At 39.4% G+C, this 14,247-nt stretch overlaps 1 protein-coding gene across 11 annotated transcripts in view; it reads right to left on the reverse strand.

Moving 5' to 3' along the window:
• Positions 1-14,247, reverse strand: part of LMO7 (LIM domain 7) — a 921,898-nt gene that overhangs the window by 382,001 nt on the left and 525,650 nt on the right. For 10 of the 11 annotated variants that reach the window (XM_044071726.1, XM_044071729.1, XM_044071732.1 and 7 more), the window contains one exon: positions 5,929-5,958. The exons of the other annotated variant lie outside the window; for it this stretch is intronic. In XM_044071726.1, the coding sequence (XP_043927661.1) occupies positions 5,929-5,958 (30 nt within the window). The remainder of the gene's footprint in view (positions 1-5,928; positions 5,959-14,247) is intronic. 11 annotated transcript variants of the gene reach the window in all.

Consider the following 14,247-nt stretch of genomic DNA (forward strand, 5'->3'; position numbering starts at 1 on the left):
GTCGCACCAAGTCTTATTGACGTCACACACCAGGATGAGGTCGCGAGTGCGGGTTACTCAAGTAGAACTTCACTTGCGGATATGCAGCAGTCCCATCAAGGCGGGGTCTGAGATTGCTTTGTATGCAAGACAGAGGTCACCTATGAGCAGTTTGTATGAAACAGAGTAAAGGAACAGGGCTTTTAGACTACTTGTGTAGGGTAGATGTTTGAGGCCCTGGATTCTCCTGGTGAGGAACCTCTGTGGTCTCTTCAGCTGCTGCATGTGCTTTGAGAGGTATACTCTGAAGTGGGTGTTGTACTCAATAACTGGCCTTATAAGGGAAGAATACAAGGAAGTTATGACCTCCTTGTTCCTGGATGAGATACCCTTTCTTATGATGTGGGCCATGTAGAAAGCTTTCCATACAACAGAAGCAACATGGTGGTCAAAAGTCAGGTTGCTATCAACCTAAGGTGTCCAAATCCCTCACATACACTTTATCAGCATAAAATTACTAGTTTCATCAAAATGGATCAACAGCAAAATGTCAGACACACTATATGGCAACTTCAATGAAGCTAATTCTGCTTTCAAAAACAATCCACAGGCTAAAAACTGCTAAACAAAGGGCAGTTTCAGGTGTACTCTCTGGTCCAACTGGTGAATCTGGGCATTTTGAGTCAATGTTACAATTGCCTCATGTACAGAGACAACCCTCTCCTCCTTCCACCAAACACTAATACATGCGAGATGCAATTATACAGCCAAACTGGAGGCTAAGCTCTCTCAACCCAAGACTGGACCAGACAGTCAAGAGAAGGGAATTACTTGCATCGCACCACCAGTCTCACACAGAACTATGAAACCAGCACCAGCAAAAAACACACAAACACCCGAAAATATACTCGGAGGCTCTAAATAAAAACCTGCAAAAGCAAGAGAGACCTCCAAAGCAGACATCCAAGCAACCTCCAACACCAAACACAAACCATGAAACACATACTTCACAAAACCAGTGTGCCATGCAATCACAACCCTTAACGCAAAATAACATACCCAACACACTAATAGGTGACTATAGTCAGGCACACTGATGTCCCATTCACTAGGCTGAACAAGGAGAGGGTTACTGTTAGATGCCTGTCGGGGGCCAGGATACACCACATAATAAAAGCACTCGGGTCATTCCAGAAGAAGTACAAATATGACTCTGTCATTGTCCATGTTGGTGTGAATGACCTGAGCCGTACCTCCCTCGACTACATGGAGAGACATGGAGGAGCTCTCTGATCACGTAGCCCAGGCTGGTAAGACCCTGACCTTGAGTAGCATCCTTCCCTCACCAAGAATGATACCATGGTATAGAGAAAAACGTTATCAATTTCAACAACTGGCTAAGCTCCTGGTGTCATTCAAAGGGGATCCAGTGTCTGTCAACCTGGGATGACATGCTCAACAAGCCATGCTGCTTCGCTAGAGATGGCTTGCACCTGTCACCTTTAGGCTTTCGAATACTGGAAAAGGCTCTTGCCACCCCCCCCCCCATAGTGCCTTTTTTAGGCAAGGCTCAAAAGACAAAACCAACACCGTAAATAGCACAAGTAACAAAAAACTGAGGGTAATGCTACTCAATGTCAGAAGCCTAAACCTCAAAATGCACACTCGATGCACTCCTCAGTATGGAGAAAATAGATATATGTGCAGTAACAGAAACCTGGTTTAAGGCTCCAGAGAGCACCCCAGCACTACCAGGCTACAACTCGTACATTTCAGCCACAAAACCCAGAATGAAATACAAAAGGTGGGGGAGTATCCATATTCATCAAGGATACCCACACCTCCAGGTTAGTGGCACAGCACGATGCTTCAGAGATCATCCACGTGCAACTAACAAAGGGCAAAACTGCTATCCAACTTATAGCTTGCTACAGATCACCCACCATGTCCCAGGACCCCCACTCAGCATTCCTGGAAACACTGGGAAACACTGGGAAACAAAGGTCCTACCAAACACCCTGATATTGGGTGATTTCAATTACCCAAACATTAACTGGGAGAACTACTCAAGTACAAACTCCCTTGCCCAACATTTCCTAGAATTTATAAACTCAAATTCCCTGGATCAATTGGTCAACACCCCCACCAGAGTGACAACATATTGGACCTGGTAATCACCAACATGGGTGACCGGTGTTCCACACCAGACATCAACCCCTTGTTGATTAGATCTGGCCATAAACTAATCACTCTGGATTATCCACATTCCGGCACCACTCCCAGTCAAAGAAACCACCGTGAAAAACTTTTCAAAAGCAAACTTCACATTTTTTAAGACCAAGGTGGGAAGTTTCAAAGCCCCAATGCTAAAAGATAATGCTGCCCAAGCTCCAAAATCCTTTACTAATGCACTCTACGGGCACCTACAAGAATGCATGGATCATGCTATCCCAAACAAAACCAAGACTCACTACTCCAAGAAAAGGAAACCAGTCTGGTGGACCCCTGCCAGAATAAAATCCCAAGAAGGGAAGATATCCCTGATCAGTATCAGCAAGAAACTACATTCCCTCATAAAATCATCCAAGGTTAGCTTTGAGAGAAAAATTGCCATGGACTCCAAAAATAACCACAAGGCATTCTTTAGCTATGTCAAGAATTTAATTGGCAATTCTCAGATCTGCTCGGAGTTTATGCAGAATGGCAAAAAATACACTGAACCGACCGATATAGCCAACATCCTGGCAGACAGGTTCAGTGCAAACTTCACCTCCCTCTCACCCCCAAAATGGCCCATAACTATACCAGAAGAATGTAGTGCCCCTGAAATCACAGACATTCAGGTTAAAACAGCCCTCTCCAAAGTCAAAAACACAGCATCAATGGGACTGGACGGTGTCCCAGGCTGCGTCCTACATGAGCTCAAAGATGAACTAACCCCTCACCTAAACACACTGTTTAAACTCAGCTTCTCCACAGGCTATGTGCCCACAGAATGGCGCACAATGGTTATTCTGCTCAACAAAGGTGGAGCCACAACAGACCCAGGGAACTATCGCCCTATAAGTCGGACTAGCTTAGTCTGCAAAGCTATGGAGCGCATCATCATGGATCTCATTAACAGAGACATTGGGAACCTCCAAACACTGGACCCTACCCAGTTCGGCTTTAAGGGCAGATCATGCCTCCTAAACCTGGTTGACTTCTTTGAGACAGTTACCAAGGCTATAGACGAGGGAAAGGTGGTCCACACAGCCTACCTAGACCTCGCAAAGGCCTTCGACACCATTCCCCACTCAGGTATTATAGACAAGCTCACCAGCCTGAACATAAACCCCTATGTCACGAGATGGGTTGCCAACTGGCTCACGGACAGAACCCACATGGTAAGAGTTGCAGGAGCTAGGTCTGACTCTAAACCGATTACAAGTGGCGTTCCCCAGGGCTCAGTCCTAGGACCCCTCCTATTCAGCAGATACTTCTCAGAGGTACAAGCAAGCACAGGAGGACTATGGCTGACCAAGTTTGCATACGACTACAAACTAGGGGCTATAATTGACTATCCGACTGACACAGACATCCTCCAAAAAGGTCTCATTGAGACAGATAACTGGCGTCAAAACCATGGCCTCAAGATTAATGCCAAAAAGTGCACAGTCATCCCCTTTGGAAAAAACAAAGTACTCACAAACTATCACAGAGGTGGCAGCTCCCCAAATATGGAAGACGTAATAAGGGATCTGGGGACCCAAGTAGATAGTAACCTCTCCTTTGATAATCACATTGCCAAAGTGGTTAGAAAATCCTTCTATGTGGCCCACCTAATCACAAAAGGGTTTGCATCCAAATCGAAAGAGGTCACTGGGCTCCTCTATGCATCACTTATCAGACCCATCATAGAGTACAATGCCCCATTTGGGATGTACCTTACAAGACACCTGCAACAACAGGAAAGATCAGAGAAGTCCCTCACCAAGAGGATCACTGGCCTCAAGCAGATGCCCTATGCAGCTTGACTGAAGAAACTCCAGCTGTACTCGGTTGCATACCGCCTACTCATTGGTGATCTCTGCCTGAAATACAAGGCCATGTCCAATCCAGAATTGATGGACATGCTCCACCTAAAGAAAACCATATCCTCTCAAGCCACACGCTCCAGGGATCTAAGCCTCACCACAACAATAAATAGGACGTGCTGGAGGGATAGATTCCTGTCCCAGAGACTTCCCATGCTCTGGAACAAGATTCCAATCTACATTAAGCAGAGCTCCTCGCTACCCCTCTTCAAGAGAAACCTTAACGAGTGGATGGGAAACAGAAAGTTTACCCCAGGGATCACTTCAATGGCTCTGCTGGGCAGAGGCACAGTGAACTAATCTAAGGGGGCGGCGAAAGCCAACACATTCCGGCTAGGCTTATAAATGCCTTGGGGCAGATAGCTTAGTACCTACTTATGAACTTATAAAATACTAATAAATTAAAATACTATCAGACATATTTATTAATAAATAACAGGATAGTAAAAGTGCATGACCAGAGCTGTACTAGACTCTATACGACAGGCAAATGCCTCCAGTCATGACAGGCATTGCAGGCCCTAGTACGTCAGTAACGAGAAACATTTGTCATGTTTAAAACTGTCTTAAAATCAGCACTAAGACTAATAAAGCTGTATTGTAATTCTGACAATTTTTTTCAAAACAGGATCCCCAGGGAAATGTTTACTTCTGTGATCATTTTACACTAAACAATTAAAATACATACTGGCTATGGAAATGAAGCATACCTTTCCAACCTCTCAGCACATGAATTCTGGACAAAGCCAAAAGTAAAGTGGGTGAAACAAAAGCTCAAAATAAGGGACAGATCTTAAATATTGCACTTATTAACTAAGAGAACTGCTAGAACAACACATTTGGCATTAGCATGTACTTTTAGAAGGATATGAAGTCTGAAACTCAAATGTCTGTCACTATTTACTGATTTCAAATCTCAGTTATTAGCTTGATAACCACAACAGATTAAAATGAGGCAACACTCTGGACGTTCTGTGAAATTCTGATAGTTGATAGATATAAAACAAAGGTAATATGCATTCACAATGAATGTTCAAATGTTAGCCACGGTCTTCCTTCCAATTCAGCTTTTATCAAGTGTCAGTGTGTCAGTTACTCAGCTTTTGTTAGCACAGATGCATGATGGATTTGGAGCAGGCAGATAAGCATGGTTACTTTTGCAGTCTGCAACAAAACTACAAAGCAGAAAGGCAACACAAAAAAAGGAAAAGGCGACAAAAAAAAGGAAAATGCAACAGTTGCAGCTCTGGCTCGAAGTGCTTCATTATAGATTACATAGCAGTTTTGAAGAAGGAACAAGGTCTGCAGTTTTAATGAACTTGTCAGACAACATGGAAAAGTACTGGCTTCAGGAAATGTGCAATATCAAAAAATACTTCTCTTCCAATAATATTCTTAATAATCCACATTTGCACAGGGTACGCATCTAAAATACCAAATGCATACTTCCTAGCACTACCATAAAATACTGATACTGGATAGAGTAGCTAATAAAGGGGGAACGAATGGAAGCCAGGAATGCAGTCAAAAGTATTAACGTTGTTTTAATGAATTCTGCCAATACATGTTATGTCCATTTAAAACAGCTTTTAGAGAATGGTGTATGAATATATAAAATCATACAATACTAGCATACAAATTAAAAGCAGCAGACATTTACCCATTCTATATAAATACCAGTTACTTTGTACTTCTAAGTTGTTAAAGAATGTCTAAGTACTTGTATAACAATAATGCAGCTGCTCTTGAATATAAGTATTTATATACACTATATTTGTGTTATTACAGGTTTCCATCTGACAAGCCCCAAATCACTGCGAGGTGGCATGACAACTACACAGGATGCAGGAAGCTGTTTATGCTGTGAACTTACCCCTCCTCAACAAAAGTCTTTTGGATCAGTCTAGAGAATTAAAGAAAATCAAAAATAAGAACTCATTTAGGCAACCACCACCAGTAAATCTCAAGTGATTGTTAATGAACTGCAAAAACATACACCGAGATTTACTACAATGAACAGTCATTCTCTAAACATTATCAGCAGTGATTTTACATGACAGAATTATAAAAAAACAATGATCTGAATATAAAAACAAAAATAAGACATGCACTTGGCACAACTGAAAGAAAAGCAGAATACATCAAGTTTACAGCAGGGCATTAAGGGGAATATAATATACAACAGACAATAATGCAAAGCTGAACATTTCTTACAGGCTTAAATCAGTGAAAATGGCCCAATTTGTAGGAAACTGATACAAGAAACTAACAATACTTCTGTCATCAGGTCTCAGGATCTATGACTAAAGTTTGATGCTCTAAAATCCATAATGCACCATCATATGCTGTGTTACTATATGGCGTTTCCAATAAAAACAAAAACCCTAAACTGATAGCAGTTTTAAGCCCAAAGCTCAAACATTATACATTATATCTGTACACTTCACCTGATGAACTATTCAGAATTCTTGGTTTGCAGTCCTTCCTGCACAGACAGCAGTACATTAATAATGCTAGCACCATTTGGTGATATAACCGTTCAGTGTTTATCACTGAAGTGCTTCAAAACAGTTTCACATACAGAAAAAAAAAAAAAAATGCCAGGCTCAAAGCACAATCTCAGCAGTTAAGTACACACTCTAGAATGCCTTTTTGTTAACTGGAGTACCAAGTGTGTTGAGCCCATAATCAGATGTTCCTAAAGTGTCCTGCTTTTTCCCACATTCCTAAGATAGATGCATGACAGATCTTTAAGGTATGCGAGTTCAATTTTGAAAAGTAAGATTATCCTAAAAGACTGCACATAATGCACTGTAACACTAAGCAAAGCCTTAAAGCCCTGTATATGTATGTGTGTGTATATATATATATATATATATATATATATATATATATATATATATATATATATATATATTTTTTTTTTTTTTTTTCCAACAGGAGGTCTATGTCAGTTTACCAAATTAATGTATGACTGAAAACTGAAAAGAACAAGACAACATTGAAACTGCAGAATGAACGTTCAGAAAAGCGAAACTTACAAGATTGAAACAAATACATTCAAGCTATTACAGGAGAAACAGACATGTGTCCCTTTAAACTACACTGATTTATAGCAACTTCTATGGCAAACACGGACCACTTTCCGGATGATAATCATTCCAGTGAAATGATGAACGTGGTGTTCTATTTAGCTCCACAACCACCATTTTCTATGTTTAGGCAGGTGGGCAAGCCCTCCTGCGTCCCCCACACCTCCTGCAAAGTATATAAATCAATTCCAAGATCACACTACAGTGGGGAAAATGGTGAATTTACTGATCCTCACTGTACCGCGATCATCATTCAAAAGCTACGAGGTTCAAAAAAAAATAAATTGTGCAATATCCACATCTGGTTTTTCGGTTTCTTGAATGTTGGGTTTGTGAACGTTCGTTGTTGTGCCATGTCAGTGTTGTCATCTCGTTTCGGTCATATGTTAATTCGGTAAAATAATATGGACTCATTCCAATATCCTGCAAGTTAAATCACACATTACAGCTCAATATTATGTAGATTCTATTTTTATTCACTACATATACAAATGGATACCCTCAAAGGCATGCCAGTAAGTGCAAGTACAATCCTCTAAACTGCCCACAGGGATGGGTAGGTGTCCTAAAATCCACTAGCATCCAATCCAGAACTGGTTCTCTGCCACACACCAACTTTTTGATGGGAAAGTCTCAGAACCCCCATTGACCAGAAATAGGCTACAAGGGGTATTAGAAAAAAAATTAATTTAACATGGATTCCTGCAAATATTCTGAGGATTTTAACTGTGATCTTTGGAATCAGAAACAAAAATGCAAACTGGAGGAAATAGATAGGTCTGCAATTACAGTAACTCAGACTATTACACTTAGTCTGAGATGCAACAAGATTGGAGTTGCATTACATAGCAATCAAAACAACCTAAAGCTACTCCCACATATGAAAATAAACTAATCCCTACGGAGACTGGAAAATTGCTTGAAAGCACTCATTACTGACTGCTAGAGACAGCAAAAGGAAGACAGTTTGTGTCAAGGCAGGTGTGGGTTTTGGGTTTTAATACCAAAATGTTTGGATATATTGAACATTTCAACAACAGAGGATAGAGGTGTGCATGTGAATGAGTCACATTTAGAAATGTTAAAAACCATCGGAAATACAAAATAGAGCACCACAACAAAACAAAATGACCACTACAGATCCAAGAAATTGGTTTATTCATCTCTAGTGCCTCAGCAAAAATGCCTTCAAGGAGTAAAAACTAACAAAAAAGCATCTTAAATGCACCCATCAAACACTTAATCAAGCACTCAATAAAACAATTACAACCAATTGCATTCACTATTTAACGTCTAGGTATCAGTACATCATATTGAGTACATACAGGGTTTCTTTATACAGCAATTTATCTTTAAAATCACCATGTCGCCTCATCACTCAACGCATTTGTTCCAATATGCAGTCTTTCAACAAGGAAGGGTTACTATACTGAAATTTTTGAAAATGAATACCCAAAGGAATTTCTACTCTGACATTTCTAATCTCCCTGACATGCTCCTGCAATCTAATTTTGAAGGACCTGAAACTTTCTCCCACAAACAAGTTGCAGGGATATTTTCATATATACAGAATGCCCTCAGTATTGCAACAAAATTCTTCTTTTGGATCAAATCTTACACCATTTATTCTAGCAAATCTATTAACAATATATTTACAGACAGAACAGTTATTGCATTTATAAATACCTAACTTAGGAGAAAGTTGTTTAACCAATTTATTTATAGGGGGAACAATCTGCTGTGTACTATTACATCTGCTAAATTATGCCTTCTCTTACAAGAAATACAGGGAAAATGTTTTACAAAGCCATATAACTCTTTACCCTTAAACAGTGTTGACCAATAAAATCTCAGTAAATCATTCAGTTGTTCACTTAATATATTATACGTTGTAACAAAATATATTTTTTCAGTAATTTGATTATCTTGGGCCCCCCCTTCTATATATATATATATATAAATTTGATTATCTTGGGCCCCCCTTCTATATATATATATATATATATATATATATATATATATATATATATATATATATATATATATCTACTGTATTTGGTCAAATTTCATTTGGTCGAAAATTATTTTAGGCAGCCCACTTCACTGAAACCTCATTTGGCTGAAAGCACATTTGTTCGAATTACATTTGGTTGAAAATGGTATAAAGCCCCTGCCCCACTGCAGTGTGACCCTGGAGTGAGAATATAAAGTTAGGGGGGTGTGGGGGGCAAATGGTATCAACTCAGGAAATGAACGTCTTCAGCTGGCATACAGGATATGAACTGCTCAGACACAGTAAGACTTTACCAAGTTTAAAGCTACTAGCTGCAATAAAGAAACACCAGAAAGTGGAAATCAAAATCTATCAACTGATACTCAAGCTTTAATTGCTGTCAAATAAAAAAAAAATGGAAGTGGGATGTTTAGAAAAGGAATGGAGCAAATTACATAAAAATAAGTGGAATTTGTGGGAAAAATACATGTAGAATAACGTCCATGAAGAGGAATAAGGTTTAAGGGAAGGAAGGAATTCTGCAGTTTACATAGTCTGAGTATAAATTGCTAAGAAAAAATATGTAGAATAATAATGGAAATTTATGGTTTATTTTCTATTAAGGAGTGTCAACTCTGCAGGCAGTACATGTTCCTTCCATTTACCTAGCTAGTTGTCTTTTAGCTTAGAGGCACATCTGCTTGCCCACATTTTCAGGCTTGCATCAACAAGGATCTCTACTTACACTGGGCTCATTCCTCTCCTTTCTGTACAGTCTGGCACTTACTCCAACAAGGACTTCATCAGATCCCTCTCCTCTCAATGCTGCTAAAAATGCCTGCTTTCCTCTCATCCAGAGGCCTTTGCTTCAAAGTCTTCACTGCCTGACAGACAAAACCTTTCCATCTAAAAGTAATTTCTATCAGGAGTTTTATTCATCTGTTCATTTAACTATCGTGCAAAGACCTAGTCACATGAAAAACAACTGTACCACCAAAAAGGCTTTACAGGAATAAGTCAATACACAGATACAAAGGGTTAAAATACTACAGGACCAATAAATGCCTTCTTAGTCTAATGCAAGATCATCCCAACACCTTTAGAAAATAAAAAAAGCAGGTAAATCATCTGTGAGGTACATTACAGAGTAAGAAAAAAATACTTTAGGCTGAGGATGGGTCAATGACTTTTTCTGAAGAAAATCTGGTGATGCAGCTTGTCTAGGGGGCTGATCATTTCCCTGGTCTACACTGGTCTTGAACTCTCACATTTAGACCTCTGAGTCCAGGAAATTAAGCCCATCCACTCTACTAAACAAAATGCACCAGAACTTTTTATTTATTTATTTTTTTTAATTATTAACTATGATCTCCCAGGTCCCTCTTAATTTCCACAATATGGTGTGGACCATGGTTTCACCATGATCTTTGCCTTCTTCGTAGGAAAGGAAACAGGTTAGAGCATCAGTGATGATGGAGGGGATCCTGTGGCATGACAATGAGTTGGAGGCACATTATGCCATATACCAAGTGGAGGTCACTCTAAAAAAGGAGGTGGCTTATTTATCTAGAGAGATATCTATAGCATCTAATCATCTATGCATACGCTTCTAATTGTAGAAGGTTTTGTAGTTCAGCCTTGTCTGACCATCCAAAGGGCACGGCCTACTTTAGAACATGAATCTATTTCTAGTTTCTTCGCCAACAAGGTTACAGTTATCAAATCTCCCGTCAACTCTATACCCCATGGGAACTGCTGTCATGCTAGATTACATTACTGTTACATCTTGGAAAATGTTCAATACTCTTGCTTATGCAGAGTTCAATAGTAAGGTCTTAGGTATGTGATTAACTTGCATCCATGATTAGCAAGATTAGATCTATCTCATATTAATATCATAGGTTACTGACTTGTCAGATATCAGGCATGTCCTTGAGACTTAGGATCTTGAATAAAGTCATGGTTGCCCATAAACTGAGGAAACATTATATCATAATATACTTAATTTTTGCCCAATCTCTTAACCTTCCATTTTTAGGTAAGGTTATCGAGAAAGTTGTTAGGCAGCTTTAGAATCATCTTCTAAGCCAATAGACTCACGGACTTCTTGGAATCCAGGTTTCAAACTTCAAACCGAAACTGTCCTCGAGTTTGTAAATGATCTCCTGATGACCAGAGATTAGGATCAGTTGTGGTCATTCTAAACCTCTTGATGGCACTCAGTACTGTTGATTGTTTGAAATAAAAGTCTTACTATGGCTTCTCCTGTATGGTCCTACACTGGTTTGCATTATACATATCTGGCTGTTTTCAATGGGTTTGTTCAGGTCTGAACAAATATTCATCACATCCTTTTGACTAAATTCACAGGGCTCAGTCTTGGGTTCATTGTTGTTCACCGTTTATAAGCTACCTCTGGGGAGATCTTATTGGGAAGAGGGGACTAGCACACCATAGCTATGCAGCTATTAGTCAAACTTAACCTCTCTGAATGCGTTTTCCCCAGCTGACCATCTTGAAGACATACGCTTACAACTTTCATGTAACTGGTTGAAACAGAACATCTCCAAAACTGAGGCTATGGCATTCCATGGTACTTTGAAAGACTCTTGTGTTCATTTACTCACAAATTAAATTTTTAATGTGAAGGGAGTAAGCATGAATTTGTTGAAAAGGTGTGCAACTTTGGGATTATCTTAGATCACAGGTTGATATTATGGTACTGTCACCTGCTGCAAATTCTTCACATTTATAAATCCTAAGATAAAGTACATTTTGTTCCAAGCTGACCTTCCAGTAGTACTTCATAAACTGGCCTCATCATAGCTGGATTATTTATTTATTTACATTGATTGACCAGGAGTGTCCGACTGGACATAGGTCCATTTTCAGTGGAGGCATGGGGAGAAAAGCTACACAGTTAAAATAAAGACAGTAGTTACATTGGATTACATAGCGATTAACAATTTAACATCGCAATTACTTGCAACATATTTACAAATGAACATAGTACATCAGTAGACAACTAGAATCATTATCTGTGAAGTACATAACAGACATTAACAAATGTTACAATAAGAAGTTGAAGAAATAAGAATTACTGTACATTATTTTCCCTGGGACATCCTAATAATGAACCAGATTGCCTACAGTTTGTGTAGAGCTCTACTGCCAGGTAACTGGTACATCACTTTACCAATATATTACTCCTGTTCTGTGTAGTTTGCAATCACTGCCATTTAACTTAGCATTAACAAGGGCCTGGCATTGGTGTATTTGTCACTACATAACTTGCGTCCCACTTACCTCAAAAACTATGGTACCATACAACTCAGAGTTCTATGCTTGGCCATTCTGACTTTGAAACCTCTCAAGTGTGTTCCTTTGCTTAACAGGCACCACACACGTGTGAGAGTTAGTAGCGTAGAGGCTTCAGGAGAGCACAGTATTGCCCTGCTTCTGTCAACTGCTTAAAATGTACCTTTTCAGTACTACATGTGAATGGCTAGAATGATTTTATGGCTTGTATTTCAATCCTTTTACACAATTTTGCTTTTGTCACAAACTGATTTTCACTTTGTACAAACATCCGCGGTGGTGCAGGGGTAGCGTTGTTGCCTCACAGCAAGAGGTTCTCCCGTTCAATTCTCGGCTGGAGTGCAGGGAGTGCCTTCTGTGTGGAGTTTGCATGTCCTCCCCATGGTTTGGTGAGCATTTGAAAGGCATGCGTAAATAGGTGCGCCTTCGCTGAAGGTTGAACATCGAGCTGGCACATCTATATTTGTGAAAATCTACTGCCAATCATTAGCGGACCAGAGTTCCACTGTGGCGATCCCTAGCTGGGAATAGCCGAAAGACAACAACAGTGGTTTTTTTTCAGAGAAAAAAAACTGAAAACTGAGTTTGAAGGATCTTTGCTAGTTAGACTTTCTAGCATGCAGTTCTTTATGACTCTCTGAAGGCCTCCAACAAAAAATCTTCCTCATGGGTTGCTGTACTACAGTTCAGTATTGTACTTCAATATGTTCCAAAAAAAGGTGGCCTGAAAGGTGTTAGAGAGGTTTAACTAATCCAGGCATATCTCCCTAACTAGAGTAATGAACTATTTCTCTTTCTACCTTCATTTTTGACAGACTATGCCAGCACCAGATCTGTAGGTTGTCAAAATTTCTTCTTGGTAGTTTACACTCCTGTTAAAGTTCTACAACTGTGTCAACTTCTCTCCTAATAGCTGAAAAATTCTATTAATTTCCAAGCCATACAAGCCTCCAAGAACACACAGACCCCTAATCAATGTAATCTTAAGTATAAAAAGGGAAACTATTTTGCTAATATAAAAAGTAGTCATCTTAGCCAGTCAATTAACGGACCCAAAAAAGTTAAAGATTCAATAATATTTTTGACAAACTTATGTTTGCAGCTTATATTCAGTACTTTGAATCCAAGCTGAGCTTGACTGTCTTCCATGACAACAGAGTCAAATATTCAACAGCAGCCATATCAGTTCAGTGACCCAGATGTAGATATCCCTATCACTGGGCAGTCTTATCGCTCCCTTACAAAAAGGCCACAAAAGTTGTTCATGATCAACACAACGCTTCTCATGCAACCATACACATTTTAGTATTAGGGCACAAGATTTGGAACTTAGTGTGATTTTGAATGATCAGAACTTTTTTTCTTTAAGTCCTTGTATGACAATCTTGGTGTCAAACTGCTAAGACATATTGCTACAATTACTACTAGGAAATGTAAAAAAAAAAAAAAAAAAAAAAAAAAAAAAATGGCTAGAGATTGTGCAGCTTATTCTAATAATCAAGCATATTTACTTAAGGAAATTGTGACAGTCTCTAATTCAAGCACTTCGGACACTGCTGTAGTTAATGCAACTGTTAACATTACTGATGTGCACGAGTTTCCACCATTATGTCAATGACACATACTATGAATTCAATTGAAAGTGTTGTTGCTAATTTTAATTTGTCTCCTATTTGTAATGTAACAAATACTGCTAACCCATCTACTGGAGCTTCCCCTTTCCATTTACGATCCCCCAACATGAACATGATATGGGGAAAAGGGCTAGGGAGACAGACACAATGGACCC

The sequence above is a fragment of the Protopterus annectens genome, chromosome 5.part0 (assembly GCF_019279795.1).
Source record: "Protopterus annectens isolate FY-2018-M chromosome 5.part0, PAN1.0, whole genome shotgun sequence".
NCBI classification, from domain to species: domain Eukaryota; kingdom Metazoa; phylum Chordata; order Ceratodontiformes; family Protopteridae; genus Protopterus; species Protopterus annectens.